At 33.4% G+C, this 19,656-nt stretch overlaps 1 protein-coding gene across 1 annotated transcript in view; it reads right to left on the reverse strand.

The window, feature by feature from the left end:
• Window positions 1-19,656, reverse strand: part of LOC149789967 (uncharacterized) — a 299,468-nt gene that overhangs the window by 14,297 nt on the left and 265,515 nt on the right. Inside the window, exons 56-63 of the mRNA XM_089973148.1 lie at window positions 18,247-18,700; window positions 16,022-16,309; window positions 14,061-14,192; window positions 10,349-10,510; window positions 6,569-6,740; window positions 4,975-5,441; window positions 1,316-1,391; window positions 338-487 (exon numbers count right to left, since the gene is read on the reverse strand). Of these exons, the coding sequence (XP_089829274.1) occupies window positions 338-487; window positions 1,316-1,391; window positions 4,975-5,441; window positions 6,569-6,740; window positions 10,349-10,510; window positions 14,061-14,192; window positions 16,022-16,309; window positions 18,247-18,700 (1,901 nt within the window). The remainder of the gene's footprint in view (window positions 1-337; window positions 488-1,315; window positions 1,392-4,974; window positions 5,442-6,568; window positions 6,741-10,348; window positions 10,511-14,060; window positions 14,193-16,021; window positions 16,310-18,246; window positions 18,701-19,656) is intronic.

Raw genomic sequence — 19,656 nt, forward strand, 5'->3', positions numbered from 1 at the left:
TTCAATCACATATGCAAACAATATAGAGAAAACAAACCTAAAGCTTTTGTCCTTGCTTTAAGGACTTCATCAGCAGACTGATTTAATCTCTACTGACTGTTAACGTAGCTCAGTGGAATGGTAAAATGGTGATGGAATAGCACTAATGTACGTTCACAGAAGGATAGATGGATGGATGAATGCACAGATGTCAATTCAGACAGATGGACAGACAGACAGACTTACAGATAGACAGATAGACAGACAGACTGCCAGATAGATAGATAGATAGATAGATAGATAGATAGATAGATAGATAGATAGATAGATAGAGGACATATATATATATATGCAGTACCTTGGTATTCTCTTGAGAAGTTTGAAGATGAAACCGACTGCAGCTTGTGATACATTGTCATACAGATCACTACTGTAGTATCGGTTGTAAACAATGTTGGTCAAGGTTTCCTTGGTTGTCTCACCAGCAAATGGGGACTCTCCACTTAGCCTGTATAATAGTTAAAGAATTTTAAGTAAGGACTTCTGTAAGTGCAATGCACTTGTCATAGATTGTTTTTCTCTGTTGGCTCATAGTTTCAGAAGAAAAATGCAAGTAGGCATTTGAATCTGGAATACTGTATTGTTTGTAATATTTCATAGTTTTTAATTTACCATGCACCATCAATCTGTAACAATTATTTTCTTTGGTCTTTCTTTTTATACATACATATATTTTGTTTATAAAAAAAGCAAGTTTCAGGTACCTAAGAAAATGATAATTACTTTTACCTAAAATTATTTCTATATCTGAAGAAAAAAGGTAAAAAAAATTCAAAGTATATATGAGCAGGGTTTAATGGCACATCAACACAACCATGGTTATATAATTCTGAGCAAAAGCTATTTAGCAAAATTTGCAGAGTCTGGCACTTTGACAACATTCACAGAAAATAAATACAAAAGTTTGAGACAAAAAATAGAGGTAAAGATGCTACAAAACTACCCCCAAAAAGGTATGCAAAACAAGATAAAAGCCCAGAAAAAGGGTAAAATCCTAAAATACAATAAATATAGTGATGTAAATTCAATATTTCCTGTTGGCATCATGGCAGGAGTAAGCTCTTGTAATTATCTCCCTTGAATTAACTCTCTGCTCTTTATTGGTAATCCAAATCCAACAAAAGTCCAATACAATTTGAATTAATATCATGATAAAATGAACTTAATTCTAGAAGTCTATGTGTTTTGAAAATCTGATGTCATACATAATGATTCAATTTGAAACTGAAGTCATAAAAAAAGAAGAAAAAAACGAATACAATAACAACACACTCACAGTAAGAAGGTCAAAACACCAGCACTCCATATGTCAGCAGCACCATTAACTTTGCCCTGAGTGATGACTTCTGGGGCTGGAAAAGATATAGCAAAGTTTGTAATTGATATACATGCATATCTCTATAAAAGCTACTACTTTTCTAAGAAAACAAGAGACCCAAGTGGAGCTGAAAACATCTTAAATTCTGTTCATATGTTGTTACGATGTCATTGAAAGGTTTCTGTGTTTTTAGCACTATCAGCCATATTTGATGGTGGAGCTGCATAATGTGCATAAATCTAAAAGGACTTTATACTAAGATTACTTCTTTCAAACTGTTTGAGATATCTGTAAGAAGATTATTTAAAGTTGTTTTTTTATTAAAGGTGTCCATTTTTTTAAAAGGTGCTTCCGCATTATCTGGAAAAAATAAAAGAGACCTTTAAGCTAAGATGATGCATTCTGCTGAGTGACATCACTGAAGGGTCTTTGAATTTGTATCAATGGCGGCCACATTGTAGGGCAAACTGGCATCACTTGTACTTCAAAGATTTTTCTATTTAAAGATTTTTATAATAATTTTGGCAATGTCAACCATATTTAATGACAGATCAGTACAAGCTTTAATGGCCTTAATGCTGTTATGCTTTCTGTCAATTTTGGTGAACTTCTGTCAAGAAGTTTATTTTAGCAGAAGTCAATGAAAGATTTGTCCAAGTTAAGTATTGACATCTGTACATGAGGACTAATCAGTTTGAGTTGCACAAAGATAGTGATGCCTTTATTCCAGTCTGCTTTCTCATACAGGGTTGTTTTCTAAGAAGTTGTTTCTATATATTTGTATTAATGGCTGTCAGATTTCATGGCAGATTTGTCTAATTTCTACAAACCTGAAAGCCCTTCATGATTCCTTTCAAACTGGATTAAATTATGTTAAGTAGTTTTGAAAAAGAAAGCATTTAAAAGTTTTTCTGATTTTAGCAATGAAGGCCATATTTTGAGAGTGGATAAGTACCATTTGTACCAATCTAAAAGCACTTCATGCCTGAGCACTATCTGTCAAAATTTGGTCCAATTCTATTTAGACTTTCAAGATGTTGCCTGATTTTTTCTTCTTCTATTTTCAGTAATAATAGCCAATCAACAATATGTGTACAAATATAAATCTCTTTATTACAATGTGCTTTCTGCTAAATTTGGTTAAATGCTGTTTTTCTATAAGAAATTCTTTAAAGGTGTTTTGTTGTCTCATAACAGAAGCTGTAAATGATGGCCTCTATAATATGGTTGAATTTCACACAATGGTTTTCTAGAACATTTTTACAAAGTTTTTGATGCCATATCAGTATTATTTTTATTCACATGAAAAGCCTTAATGTCCATGTTCTCTGTTAAATTGGTTGAAATTTATCTTTTAGGTTTGCAAAGAAGTTTAAAAGAAAACAAATATTGACATATGATGGAAGATAGATGGCAGATGACATGTGATCGATACAACAAACTTGCTAGGCCTCACATATAAACGTCCTAAATTAATAAACTGAAGGTGGAAAAAATATGTCATAAGTAAAGCAATGATCAGCAAATTTACAAAATATGTATAACCAGAATCAAATAAATTTGTCCTGAGTTTTGATAAGTGAAACTCCTTCATTCAATCAGTCTGGAACTAAATGAAGCAAGACAAAGATTAACAAATGTGTTTGCTTACATTTTCCTTATATGTATGTTAAATTGACAAAAGCAACAGTAACCACACAGTTTACAAAATTGAATACATGTTCAAAAATGTTAGGAAACATTTTAAACAGTGTTTTCATTTTTCCAACCCATCTATATGCACAAATACAGCTGTCAAATATACAGGTGTCAAATATACACAAATACAGGTGTCAGATATACATACACTGTGAAAATACTATTTTTATTTTAAAAAATTATAAAATTCTAACTTCAAGTTACCCAACTCTTTATGACAAAAATATCACTTTACTTTCCACATTCATTTTAAAAAGACAGACAATTCACAGCTGCAGATAAGTTGATGATGTCATAAATTGAATAAAATGTTTCATGTCAAAACTAGCAATTTTCAGTACATACAAAATGTCTCATAGTTATCTTTTGACACCATGAACAGTAGATTACCTCAACCCAATCTCACACTTTTTATAACTCAATTAAACTGAAATAGCTTGTTGCATGGCAAATATAATTAAACTGTACCAGTTCATATGACAGATATCATTAAATTGTACTAGCTTATTGCATGACAAATATAATTAAACTGTACCAGTTCATATGACAGTTATCATTCAATTCTACTAGCTTGTTGCATAACAAATATAATTAAACTGTCCTAGATTGATGCATGACAATTATGATTAAATTGTACCAGTTTGTCATATGACAGTTATCATTAAATTGTACTAGCTTGTTGCATGACAAATTTAATTAAACTGTACTAGCTTGTTGCATGACAAATAACAGTAAATTGTACTAGCATGTTGCATGACAATTATCATTAAATTGTACTAGTTTGTCATGTGACAGTTATCATTAAATTGTACTAGCTTGTTGCATGACAAATATAACTAAACTGTACTAGCTTGTTGCATGACAATTATCATTAAAATGTTCTAGCTTGTTGCATGACAAATAACATTAAATTGTACTTGTCTGGTGCATGACAATTATCAATAAATTGTATTAGCTTGTCATATGAAATTTTTTGTTAAATTGCATCAGTTTGTCAAGTTTGCATGCATTCTTTTTTGCTATTACACCAAACTGTACTAATATGCATATTTTTTTCCATATAGTGAACTTGTCTTTTAAAATACATATATTATTATTATTTTTTAAAATTATTGTTATTATTATTATTATTATTATTATTATTATTATTATTAATGAGTATAATTATTATTATTTTTGCTGTTTTGTTATTAAGAATAAGCATGATGAGTAAGTTACTGAACAGTTGTTGTTGTTGTTGTTGTTGTTGTTGTAGGGTTTAACGCCATTTTACAGCACAAGATAGGCTATACATGGCGGCCAGTATAACTGGTGGAGGAAGAACCCTGGAAAACCCAGGGAAGAACCACCGACCCACAAGAAGCTACTGGCAGGCTTTCCCACGTACCCACATTAGCCGAGCCTTGGACTCGAACCCATGCAGGCAGAGGTGAGATGGCAGTGATCCAGAACGGTGAGCGCTTTAGACCACTCATCCACTCAGGGCCCCCAGTTGCTGAACAGAACATAGTTCATGTTGTCATGTGATGAAGCCAAAGTAGTTCAGTTAGTAGCAGGTTTGATGCCCACACAGGCTGACTTAAGTGGCAAAATCACCTAGGTCCCATTTCCTCAGCATGATGCAGTCACAAATCCAGCCAACCAAATTCCTACATTAGTTTCAATTTATCAAAAAGAGAAATTGTATAATAATTGCAATATATGTGCCAACTTTGTCTTGTCAAAATTAAACAACTGTCAAAATTTGTCATAAATTTTATATGAACATAAATCATATCATATTATAAATATGATATTTTGTCACAAATGTTATATGAAATTATTCATACTGTAATAAAAATCTAACAAGTATTAATTATTCATGTAAGTTCCTCTTCCTATTGAAGAATTGAGAAAACAAAAATAACTTGCAAACACACCTATAAAATCTGGGTATCCATGTATTGGTACCACCTCTCCCTCTGGAGCATCCAGTTTCCTTGCAAGAGTAAAATCTGTCAGCTTCACATGGTAACCATCCCCTGTTGCCATGACAACACTACTTGGCTGAAGGTTAAGATGAACCAGTTTCATGAACTGTAAATACTGCAGTGCATTAAACACCTGCAACATAACTTTGGATACGACATCTTCAGAGTACCAGGATCGAAGAGACAGATATTCAACCACATTGAGTCCAGTTAGTCTCTCAAAGATGATGTAGAACTTGTCTGTAGTCAAGTAACTCTCCAAAACTCTGACAATGTTATCTTGGGTCAAAGGTCGCAGAAGGTTAAACTCTTTTAAATCTGCATCATGCTTGTCAGATGTGTATGGGACAATCTTCATCATAAATTTCGTCTTCGTGTTCTTCCTGGTAACAATTCTGTATTCTCCATAACCACCTCTGCAAAGTATAAAGTACACATCTTTCTTACATTTACTTCATGCATAATCATTTAATAACACTATGACATATATATGTATAGCATACTGTGGAATAAAATCTAGAAATGTCTCATCTAAATGTAAATAGGACAGTAAAAGTATTTCCACTTATATGTCAAAAAGATTTCAAAAGCTCATTGGAGATGAAATCATGTTCAGCTGAGACAAAATCATGTTCATTAGGGACAAGAGCATGTTCATTAAAGATAAAATTAATAAAGAAAAATACTAATGTGTTATGTATTAATATATTGTGTGTTTAATTTTTGCCATGATTGAAAGTTGTAATGATCATGTGTAAATAACATATGACATAGCAAACTTTTATCCATGACTATAGATTATATTTTAAGACAATGATGCTATAAATAAGTTGTTTACTTCGATTTTAGTTCTAAATCCAGACTTGATAATAAACCTGTTTACAGTTTGGGGTAATTTTTCATTGCAGTTTGAGTAATGCATCATAAGTCAGGTTGGTTTGTTATTTTGACCTATGTCACATGGGGATGGATTGTGACTTACAGTCATAATAGAGTTGTGGGAATGTATAAAAGGAAAGAAATATTCCTGTTTATATTTAGAGTTGTTGCTGGAGTCAGCTCCATTTGTTGTTGAGCATGTAAATGAAACCACAGTATAAGGAACTGATCTTGACAGGTGCTTGGTTTGCGATCATACCTGTTGGCATATTTTGTTCTTTTGTAATCTTTATCTAGGGTATGTTTTGAAGATAGTCCATGAAATTAAATACCTATAAATTTTGATCTATCATATTGATGAATGATAATATCTTTTTAAAAGAAAACTACAAAAATTTATAAATTTGAAAATAAATGAATACTCTGCCAAATTTGGTTTCTGTCCAATATATTTTAGATTTTAAAATGGCAAAAGATGATAGACAGTGGATAGAGGGCCCTACCATAAACTCACTTGGCCTTAAGACTATGTGAGATAACAGCTGGAGGCAAACTTAAAAGATTTTCTGGGGAACAGTAACCACATGCAACAGCAGCTAAGTAAGGGATGTGATACCTCCATGCTTGTGTGATGAAGATAAGCTACCTAAAACCATGACATTACCTAAAGAAGCTAGTTTCGATATCATATGCCTCATTTGGATTTCCCTGGTGTAGTGTTGCATCCTGGGTAAAATCAAGCAAAGAATCTTCTCTACTAGAGGGCATCAGCTGGATGGCAGGCCTCAGTGACATCAAGGGCAACATATCAACAGCCAATGAGAGAGACTCTTCACCTGTTGGTGAGATGTGATAAAAGTAAAATATCAGAGGTTCTAGTGATCAAACCTAAATAAAAATGACCATTACACCTCTCCCTCAATAACTCACACACAACGGGGACTACAAACACTATAGGTGAGTGTGTGAGTTACTGAGGGACCTCCCAAAAAATCTGCTAGACATCGAGAAAACTGGGGGGTGGAGCAGGGAACTGGGCTGTTTAATGACTGAATCCTTGTTTTACTTTCATGTCGATAATAATTGTTAATAACGTGCTTTTTCTAATGATGTTGTTTGCAATTCTATTTAAATTACATTTATTTTCAGAATGTCCAACATGTGAAACATCGTTAACAATAATCCAACTGGTTTCAACAACCATCATGTGTACGCAAAAACAACTGTGTATTATGTCACTGCATTTTGTTTTGTTGATTAGTCTGGTTCCAGGGTGGTATTTAATATTATAGTCCCAAGTAGAGAGTCAATATAGCAGGGAACTAGACTAACTGTTGATACACCACTGTACAAGATTCCATTTTTTTAAAAATTAGCAGCATTTATTTCGTGAGACAATTGTCTAAGTCGAAACTCAATTTTTGTATTGTTAATTAGCACAATATGAATGTTCAATGAAAGTAACAGTGAAATGTCTTATCATCCTTGAAGATATCTCTAAGTGCCAGTTCAGGAATTCTCTGAAACTCTATTGCCCACAATGGTCTGTATCTGTGAAACCAAGCTCTTTTTTTAAAGTATTTGTTTTGCTTGGTTGCCTTGCTATATTTGATCACAGTTATATCTGAGTCAGTTATTTTAAGGCAGTTTAATTAGAATGAGTACAAAATAACGTTTATAACAGTGTTCGTTTGATCAACTGAAATGAGTTCAACTGACATACGACCAGGGCTGCTAGATCTTAAGCATCTAGGATTTCCATGATTTAAACAACAAAAAATTCCACCTCCTTTATTTGGGTCATAGGATGTAATTAATATGATAATGCAAAGAAGGCCAACTTTTAATTTGATGGAACAATACAACAAATACTTCCACAAGTCAGTTACCAAAACACTGTCAGCACTTGATTAGGTTCTCAGAGAAATGCTCATGGACATAGCTGTTACAGTAGATTGACACATTTTACATTTGAATACACATTGCGTTTATGCTCATTACACTTAAGAGGAACTCAAACATAGAAATATAACACAAATTTCACTTAATAAAAATTATTTAATTGGCATTTAAATATTAATGTACTGCCTACACTAGGCATGACATTTTCATTGATCAAAATTTCCTTGAATATCTTTAATTATGGTGTACTAAGAAGGTCATTTGGAAAGAAAATGTAAAAAATTATATGACTTCATATTAAAAGTTGATACTTTCATAATGTTGATTAAAATTTCCATGTCCTATCTACCGTTTTTGACCATTAAATGAGCGATATATCAGCGTTTTAGTTACCAATTTTAATAGCAATTTTCTTCAAGTTCAACAAACAGGGATCAATTTTGGGGTCTGTTTTGGTATTAAAAAAAGGGATCCACACCTGACCCTGCATAATAAGTGGGTTTCATATGTTATCAGGGCATGAGTTATTGAGGGAATGTTGTTATCATCAAATGGATTCATATATATATATATATATATATATATATATATATATATATATATATATATATATAAAACAGGGAACACTCAAAATAATGCTGGTTATGGGAGCCATACAAATATATATACAGGGGTGTGTTATGAGTATAATGTAGTCTATGACTATTTCTGCTTTATAGAGAGGGACCACCTTATACTGAAGCTCCATATAGTGAAAGATATGTTATACATAAGCACCTTATAATGAGGGATATATCATAATGAAGAAACTTATTGTGAAAGGCATGTTATATTCAGGTATCTTATGGTTAGGAACATGTTATATTGAATTTTCTTTATGGTGAAGGACACATTATACTGAAATGCCATATACCATGGAACATACATTTCATACTAAAATCCCTTATAGCGAGGGAAGTATTGCATTGAAATACCATATTATGAGGAACTTGTGTACTTAAATCCCTTATAATGAGGGAAATATTGCACTGAAATACCATATAATGAAGAACTTGTATAGTTAAGTCCATTATAGTGAGAGAAGTATTGCACTGAAATACCATATAATGAGGAACTTGTATACTTAAGTCCCTTATAGTGAGGGAAGTACTGCACTGAAATACCATATAAAGAAGAACTTGTATACTTAAGCACCTTATAGTGAGGAATATGACACTGAAATGCCATATAGTGAGGGACTTGCATACTTAAGTACCTTATAGTGATGAATTATACACCAAGATACCATATAATGAGGAACTTGTATACTTAAGAGCAACATAATGATAGAATATTACACTGAAATACATTATAATGAGAGATATGCTATTCTGAAGTATCTTAGAGTGAGGAACATTATTGTAAGGGAATGTTAAGAGAAACCACTTGTTTTTTTTTGCAGCTATATACCAAACAGAGAGAAGTGCCTACACTGTATATGAGACTAATAGAACAGAGATTTGGAAAGCTGTCAGATATCACCTATTCTCTTTTGTTATGCAACTGATGCTCTCAGTGACTGGTTGAGCTGTAAGTTCAAAAAGCAGTGTAGATGTGAATTTCCCATCAGACAAAAGCAGTGTAGATGTGAATTTCCCATCAGACAAAAGCAGTGTAGATGTGAATTAGATATGCTTACCTAAGCAGCAGGCTGAAGTTAGCTGTTGGAAAGCAATTCCTATTTTAAATTATGATTTCAACATTTTGAAAATATCAGTACAAAAAAAAAGATAAACATTTCGCCTCCATTTTGATATTTCTTATGACAGAAGTTTTATAAAAATGAATAAATAGCATTATCATGCAGGATAGATAACTTTAATTCATACTGTATGGAGTTATCCTGCAGATCTGAGTTTGAATCTCCACAGAGTACAAAATAAAATTCTCTAACCTGTATGATAATGCTATTTATTCATATTTTACATTTACAGTACAGTATTATAAAGTATTCTCCTGTAGAATCCAGGGATAGTGCTACACTTTCTGTTTGATATATAATTGTAATCCTCTATAATTACTTCTATATACCTTAATTTCAGTCTTAGCAATCTGAAATGACTGTGTACAGATGAGAATTAATTACTAGGTCAACATGTGGGTGTGTCTGCCTTGCATGGATGCCTATACCACCAACTCTGTGCCATCATGTTTTGGTAAAGTGTGCAGTGCTGAGATGGTATAGGATTTAGTACTTATAGGCAAGGAAATGGGTGTAGTTTACCTGTGGACCTGGGTTTGAATCTCCATAGAGCATGAATTAAAATAATTCTCTAATCTATGAATATATATATATATATATATATATATATATATATATATATATATATATATATACACACACACACACAACATCTCGGATGTATTGTAGCACAAATATATAACTTTTTATGGAAAAAAATGTTATCTTTCTTGAGAAATTGAGAAAGTGAGTGAAAGAAGGAAGGGACACTAGAAAACAAGAATATATAGGAAAAGAAATTCAAGTTAATTCACTGCTTACCTCCATCTTTTGTAGTGACTTCTCTAGAAGCTGTGCTGTATGGGCTGCATCCAAACTTATTGAAACATGAAACTCTGAATATGTACTGAGAATTCGGCACCAACCCAGTGATGAGGGCATATTCTTCTATTGTGTCTGGTCCTTTAGTCCACATTCCTTCGCCTAATTAGAAAATATTTCATGTCTTCAAAATCATAATTTAATTTTTTTATTTTAATCTTTTTTAAATTCAAGAAAATAAAAACATCAAACACCATATAATTATCTCAAGTTAGCTTGTTCAGTCATTAAGGCCTGGTGATGCTGTACTGGAGAGAATGCAGTAATTACTTTCTCCTCAAACTTGGAATATATTTCCACATTCTCTGCTGCTCCCCCTAGACAGCCGATTTGTAACTACAGCCAAATTATTTTCAGTCATTACATATTAACTGTAAATTGATTTATTGTGTTCATAATATCACTCTTACCTTTCAATAATTATTTCCATATCAAAATTAACAGGCTTCTTTTTTTAGCCATTTAATCTATAAATATAAAATATATAAATGTGTACTTATAAAATTCAGGTTAATAGTGCCATCCACTTCCAAAGCAAAAACAGACAATTACATTGTTATAAAAACTTTACAAGTTTCTTTTTAACTGTATTCCTCTCAAAGCTAGACAGATCTAAGTTACTGCATTGCCTTGCAGGATATGCAGAGACTTATTCCACATGATGAACATTTGAGTTTTGTTTCTCTCATCACCTGTGTGGAGCATGAAATACATGTTTTGGCAGGAGATACATAGTCTACACTAATTGTACCTACTGTTACATGTTTAGGCTCGAATAAACAGTAACACAGAAAGTGCGAAAACAAGCTTTTTAAAATTTAACAAAATAATTTATTTTATTGGAAAATTCTGTAAAAATGAAAAAAGGAGAAGAGATTACATTTTCAAGAATCAAATCCAAAAATACTCTAAGAATAATCCACGAATTAAATTGCAAAAGTCCTAGTAATAAACGTTCTAATAATTTCAAGTTCAAATCCTGATGGAAAACTCAAGATGGATGACGATGACATATGCTGTAGTCAGTACTGTGCTTATCTATACTTCCTTGTAGAAATACAAATAATGTAGAAATACAAATAATGGCACTCCAGTGTTGGAAATCCAAATTAAATTTGTAAGCAATGTCTTTCCAAAATTTCTGTGTGAGCACTCCTCAAAATATTTCCAGAGAATAAAGAATTAATCCTTTTGAATCCAACTGATCTGAAGAATTATTATAGCTCAAATCTGGCTACAAAAAATTAACTTGACATCATTATGAAAAACCCAAAACTGAGAAATCTCTCAAAACAAAGATTATATTGTATCATAAGATGCAATTTCAAAATTCCCCCAAGTTGCAAAATCAGAGGGGGGAGTCACATGAACATGTTTATATCACATACACAGAATATGGCCTTGATTAGACCATAGATTTTATTCCCAGAATAAAATTTTTTAAAAAGTGTTTACTTCTTAACCCACGTAGTCCCATCATGACCCTGACAACAACCAATCATTTTAAAATAAAATAGAACTTTGTTTACTAAATCTGAATCCAGGTCAGAATTTAGTTCAACAGTGTTGTTTATAAACTAACAGTTAAGGTCAAACAAATTTCTGAAAAAGTATCATCTCTAGTGAATAAAATTACATTACAATAGCATGTAAGAAAAATAAAAATTTAAAACTGACAAACAAACAATTAAATTGAAATAAATACATATTAAATCAGATATACGTAATACTACAATCTCATCCTCGTCTCCAGGCTCTCCTTCTGACTCACTTTTCTCCAATTCCTTGGATGAAAGGTTATTAAGACTAATGTCGCTATCATCAACTTATGTAATTTCATAATCAGATGGAATATCCAATAATTCAAATCATGAAAAAAATATTTCACTATCTGAACTTCTATCCAGTGCAATATTCATTGGTCAATACATGTGGATTACCTCATTTCCAATAAACAGAACAATGGCCTTATATATGACCCACTGAGCATTTTTGCTCTGTTGCAAAATCACTATCTACCTTTAGAAATGTCTAATCTGAATAGCTGAATATCATGAAAAAACCCGGATTTTTATTCCAGCCAATGGCAGGTCCTTTTACTGATGTCTTTTGGCATCATAAATGGGAGTAGCTTCCATTTGTGATCGTCAAATCATTTGGTTCATAAGTATCTTCCAGGTGCTGCATTTTTTAACCTACCTTTTACCGATGCATTAATACATCCTAAGCCTTAATTAGATGATGTCTCTTCTATTCATAATGACAAGATTCCTTACAACTGATTATGACTGCATTAAAACCTGTTTTAGCAGACACCTCCATTGAAAGGACTCCAGACCTCAAGTCTAGAATTAAATGTAAGTTTAGAATTCAGTGTGATCTGATACATGAAATTTCAATGCGACTTAAAACTGGCCAACACTTACAATGAATATCACGATCAGGAGGGATGACCACATGTTACACATTTTGGGATGCTATGACCACCATAGTTGCTCCATTGCTGGTTCATTTGCAAGGTTAATTGCAATTAGCTGAGGATATCTTAACATTAATGCCAATATTTGACTTCTTGATTTTGAAGTGAGGCATGAGAGGTAAGGTTCATGGCATTAAAAATCATACAAATTTCCCATATTGCTCGGGTCTGAAAATTTTCAGACAGAGTGAGGCATTAATTGTTATTTCAATCATTTCTTAGAACTTCTGATAGTTAAAGAGACAAAAGGGCTGAGTTTATTTACAGAGAGACTTCCAAATCTGTCTAGAAAAAAATAAATATAGGAGGTATTAAATAAAGCTCACCATGCCAGTTTAATTAGCTGCTTAAGGTAAAATAATGAATAATCATGAGAGCTTCAAACCATGAATTTTCTGAACAATGGTTGAAGAACACGGCTGTAAAAGTTCTTGGTATTGCATGTTATTTAACAATTCCATCTTATTTTGGAAAACTCCAGGTCAGAGCAATCTGAAAATTGCATAAGTTTTTATAATTTCATGGATCTTGGTGGTAATCAGTGATTGATATTAAGAACTAAGGCATTCTCTGCAAATCACTCACTGTCGATCAAATTTGACCATTGGGTGTTGTTGTGTAGTTTAATGCCATTTTTCAGCACATGATAGGCTATACATGGTGGCCAGTATTAATGGTGGAGGAAGAACCCGGGAAAACCCCAGAAAGAACCACCGACCCACGAGAAGCTACTGGCAAGCTTTCTCACATACCCACATTGGCCGAATCCTAGATTTGAACCCACGCAGACAGAAGTGAGATGGCAGTGATCCGTAACAGAGAGCGCTTTAGACCACTCGGCTACTTGGGGCCCCTTGACCATTGGAAGCAGATCAGTAATAAAGCAATCTGGGCGACCATACATTTTATATACAGTCAACTCTTCTTGTGATAACATTCACTGCAATGGAATAGCTGGGTTCCATCAATAAATTTAGGGGCAATAAAATTTTAATTTAATGTAAAATTTAAATTTATCTTTATAACTGAATATTCAGCTTGTGATTCCCAGAGCAGTATCATGGAAAGAAACATGCAGATAGGAAGCAATAATGATTAACAGCTTTTAATGGAAACATGTAAACTATATCAAACATTCTTGTCTGTAAAATGTTTTGGACTGTATGCTCATACCGATTTTCTTATAGTCAACCCTGTAGCCCTGTATGTAGGAATCCCCGTTTGACATTGGTCCTTCCCACATGAGGAACACTTGTTTGCAAGAAATATGGGTCACAATGGGGCGACCTGGGGCAATGGGCACATCTGAAAATTAAAAGATGACATTAAAGAATTTTTAAAAAATATATTCAATCCATATATCTTTTTCCATCTGTTTAATTAAACTTCTATTAAAAAGGCAGACAAACTGCTTTGAAAATAAAAATGCAGACCTGCAGAAGACATCATATTTTAGATAGGATATTCAGTGCAATTTGCGAGCATTACATTGGTTAGTATCTGATATCTTTGTAAAAGAAGAATGAATATGACACATAGACTGAAGGCAGATTAACAAAAATGGCTTTCTGCAGAGTACTTTGTTTACATTATTTCTGTCTATTTTATTTATCTCATGACCACAAAAACATCCAGCAACTTTCTGGATCTGCAGTAAAAATCTAATTCTGTCTTTTATTAAGAAATTTAAGGCTGCCTGCCTTTGATGAAAAAATCTTTAAACCCACTGTCTGCATTTCATACACATATGCACTTGTAAACAATGACAAAATTGTAGTGTCCCATGCTAATGGAGGTTTCCTTTTATAGAAACAAGAAGGCCAAGAACTGCACACGAAGGTCGTGATCAAAGCATTGCCTTAGAACATGTGACAAAAATGTCAAAAATGTTGAGCAATCCCAGATATGAAGTAAATCCATGAAGGGGCTCAGAAAGATAACCAAATGAAAAAACTATAACCAAAAGCTTAACATCATTTTATATTAGTGAATTTGACCCCAAGGTCAAAGGGGCAAGCATACATGTCACCAAATTAATTGTTGTGGGTTCATACTGATTTATTCTAAGTGTGCAGAAAACCCATCCAGGAGTAAAGAAAATACAAACAACTTAAAAACCATTCAAGAAAATTCTTAACACAAATTCTTCTTGATTATGATCTCTACCATAATTGTGACCTTTATGATGATTGTGACCTTCACAATGATTGTGACTCTGACCCAATGGGCATTCATATTGATATTCATATCAACAAACTGATTTCAATTCATACAGATTCATATCATATATGTTTGAACAAAATCCATCAAGGGGTTTAAGAATTTATCAGCCAATGAAAAAGTTCAACCAAAGCCTTAATTCAAATGTTCTATGACAGTTACCATAACTCCATTGTCAGTGGGGCAAACAATCATGTCTCCCAAAAGATTATCATAAATTAATAATGATTCATCCCAAGTATGAAGAAAAAAAGATCATGTGATTTTGGAAAATTAAGCAAATGAAAAAACTATAACCAAAACTTTCATGTAAATTTTATTTGATATTGACATTGACCCAAAGATCATAGTGTAAATGAGCACAAAGTAGAATCAAGCACCTTATCTTTATAATGAATAATGAATAATGCCTAGTATGATCAGATTTTATCAAAAAGGGTTTAAATAATATTTGAAAAAACATTAACCAAAGCTCTTATGCAAATTTGGTATGAGTTGACCTTGACCCAAAGATCATTAAGAGCAAACATGTACGCTGTAGAACAAGGCACCTAAGCTTTAAAATGAACAATGCCTAGTATGGTGATAATCTATGAAAATAATATCTGAAAATGAAATTTTTTTTTTATAAAAACCTTAATCCAAAGTTTCATTGACTGAGACCTTGAACCCTAGGTAAAAGGGGAAGTAAGCATGTCCTAGAATGAATAGATTCTGTTGTATAAACTATTATGAAGATCTTCAAAGGGGACTGAAAGTATGTGCCAACCAAAGACTTAGCTAAGGTCTTAATAAACTGTTGACACCACTGCTGCTGCCTCCATTGGAAAAGCCACTGCAAAGGTTTGCATTCCATTAATCTAAGCTTGATGATTACAACTTTTAACACCCCTGTTATGATATTTCTATCATACCTCCTGTAATGAGTCGAGACAGGCAAGACATCCTGCCATCTTGATTTCTAGCTACACACTTGTACACGGCAGCATCATAAGGTTTGGCATTAAGTATGGTCAAGGTCGCCATTCCATTTTCTGAGTAAACCATCTGGATACGGCTACTCTCTGCCAAGAGTTGATCATCACGATACCATGTGACTGTTACTGGGGAACTGCTGATCACATGACAGGTCAAGGTTAGGTCATCACCAGGTTTGTAGGCAATGTCATGAAGCTTTGTGCGGAACATCAGTGGATACTCTGCTAAAATGGTATAAGGATTTTTGTAACTTTCTGAGGAAAATCACAACACTTTGTTTTTTTCACTTACATATTGTTGTTTGTTTTAATTTATTGTGGGTGTTTTCTTCTTCTCATATGAAAATGAAAAAATGGATCCCCCTTTCATCTAGGTAAACTCTAATATAACATTAATTATCACCTCTAAAACTAATGTACACCACATAGTTTGATATGTAAATCCTTTACCATCATGCCAATGAAATTAAATGACAAAAGGGTAATTCCTTTACCATCATGCCGATGAAATTAAATGACAAAAGGGTAATTCCTTTACCATCATGTCAGTGAAATAACATGACAAAAGGGTAATTCCTTTACCATCATGTCAGTGAAATAACATGACAAAAGGGTAATTCCTTTACCATCATGTCAGTGAAATAACATGACAGAAGGGTAAAAATCATTTGTAAATATACAGTCACTGTGTTCATAAGGTCAGTCATGTCTGGTCCAAAACTTGTTCACAATGGCACTATGTTCATTCAGTATAAGCCTTTGTCAACACCAGCATTCTTTCAAAAGGAATACAATACAAATATTTTAGATGGCCAGAAAGATGCCATGTTCAAGATCAGATCAACAGCATTGTTATTCTGGACTTGCTACATACTGTTATAGTGTTTTAGTGAGAAGCCCATTATTCTTTCAGGAGATATTGCCATACCATATAATATTTATAAGATGGCTATCAAAGCAGCCATTTTGGAGGTAAGACTGGCATCATTTAATAAAGAACTAGCAGCATATTACAAGAAGAATTTTAATGAAAACCCCATTCCATCTGTTTAGCAGGATTAGTGATAAAAAGATACACCCTATATGATAATCACCATTGTAACCATACAACTACATAACATAAGGAGTTCTTTTTAGTAAAACCTCTATGTCAATATTAACATCCATCTTGATTCTCATGATCTCCAGCATTTCAGCCATTTTGGACTTCAGACTGGTACCATTTCCATTCAAGGTCAGCCATTTGTGATAAAGTGTACTCAGATATGAGAATAGAGCTGGTGATCACAATTTATCACTCTACTGGTCGAAATAAAATGGCGTCTCTTGACAAAAAGATGTATCTGAATGCTAGATTTTAAGACTTTTCTCCAAGTGGATTAGCAGCAATAACAAAACACTAAATAAAATCAGACAATGGATGGATAGACTGATGATGGACAATGGCCTATTGCTAAAGCTCTTTTGGTCTCCAAGCAGCAAACTTGTTTCACCTACCCTTGTTTCACCTACCATATATACTTGTGTATAAACCTGTTTGCATATAAGCCACACATCCCAACCTGAATATGTATAAACACTAAAAATTGCATGACCTGTGTATAAGCTGACCCAAAAGTCAGAGACATCACAAGATGCATGTGGTAAGTTCTAAATGCATTTATTAAGGCAAACTTGCATTAGCAAAAATAACCCATATACCTCTTTCAGGGTTGGTATGTACAATTATTACATAGAAAGGGTATAAATTTGTTCGAAAAGTCAAGACATTTATTAAATTTTCTGTTTTCTTATTGTTTTTGCCTAATTCAGATTCATGTAAATATCTTATAAACTTTCAAGTTTAGACATTGGCCCACGGATAAGCCAACCTCCCTTTTGCCAGGCCTTTATTTTTTTCTAAATTATTCAGCTTACACATGAGTACACGAGTATATATGTCATGTTATTCTCACACCTGCATCTACATGCTGGATGAGTTATAATCAAATATTCATCAGAACGCATTCAGTATTAGCTAACAGAAACTGCTGGTGTTTGGGAGAGCAACTGTTGCAACAAAGAGCAAAATTATGACCTGAAAGTTGCTCATTCTGGGTCACCGGGCTTGTCACAATTTTGAACACTGCATATATTTCTCTCTTTCTCCCATCCCAAATTACCTGTCAACTGATCGTGTGAAATACTCCGTCTAAACAGTTTCCTCCTCTGTTCAGACATTGACATCCATTCTTCCTCAGGAGAGCTTTCCATCTCCACATCTGTCACCAGTTGTCTCTCTTTCAAAGTCTGCCACCTTGTTTTCTCATCCTCTTCCATTCCTGCCAATGTCGTCATTCCGTCACCACCTCGGATCCTACGATAAGACCGGATCCTGACCACGAACTCTGGATCATGCAGAGGAAAGAGTTCTGCATCTGGATCTTCCTGATACCTTGTGTGCCAGTTGTACCATGACTCCCCCTCATCCAGATATTCTCCATATTCCTCTGAATCTGGGAAAATTATCTCCCCTGTCACATCATCTATGGCAGGTTCCATAGATGGTGCTTTGTCATCAAGCATCTTACAAAGACTCTTCAACTTGGCCGTTGTTCTCACAGCATCAAGTTCTCTCTGGCAATTCAATGAACATTTAGTTTATGTTAGTTCACACTAAAATACTATTCTCATGCAACTGTGTGGATTCAGGTCAAATATTTGCAAACAGCAGTTGTAGCCATTGCTAGTGGCAAGAGAATAAAGTTAAATTGAATATTCCATGTTCTACGAATGACAAACTGAAAATATTTTTTTACTATTTAATAAAGTTGTAATTATATAAACATTAAAAAACAGACTGTCGTTTCTCATTAACAACCTTCAACTGATCTAACTATTAACTTCATACAGCATTATCAATGAAAATGATTTACTGAATGCCACACAAAACAGCACAACAAGCAAGCACAGCAAGACAAGTGCTGAGGTAATTAGAGCAATTAAGCACCTTGTTCATAGACACACAACAGTAGTCAAACTGGGCTTATCTGATGGTAGGACTGGAATATGCACCCTTCTCATTGCAACTGTAAAACATATATACCCACACTGTCCCACTATAAAACAAAAACAAAAAGTCCAAAATGTTTAAAACTTTATTAAACATTTTTATAATGTCATCTTAATTTATTCAGTTCACGGACATGTGCAGATAAATATATCTAGCCAATTTCATTTGCCTATCACAAGTCAAAAAATATATGAAAAATGTGTAAATGATGGAAAAATTGTGCTAAATGGCTTCATAATCTAATCAGGTCATTTGCATAAGAATACAAATTAACCAATCAAATGTCATTAGTCCATCTCAAGTAGGTTCTGTCTTAATGTGCTAACAAGGTTCTTGTCAAGGAGTCTAAGTAAAAATAATCAAAAATGTAGGTATCAAAAATCTAGAAAATATTAATGGCCTAAGTTTAATGGTTTTTATGCAATGTTGCAAACATGTTTTACATGAAAGATAGAGAGATCGATGGACATATGAGCAGACATGACCAATATCAAGATACCCATTACTGCTAGCAGTGTTG

Source organism: Sinohyriopsis cumingii, chromosome 10, assembly GCF_028554795.1.
Source record: "Sinohyriopsis cumingii isolate HCF-2022 chromosome 10, ASM2855479v2, whole genome shotgun sequence".
NCBI lineage: Eukaryota > Metazoa > Mollusca > Bivalvia > Unionida > Unionidae > Sinohyriopsis > Sinohyriopsis cumingii.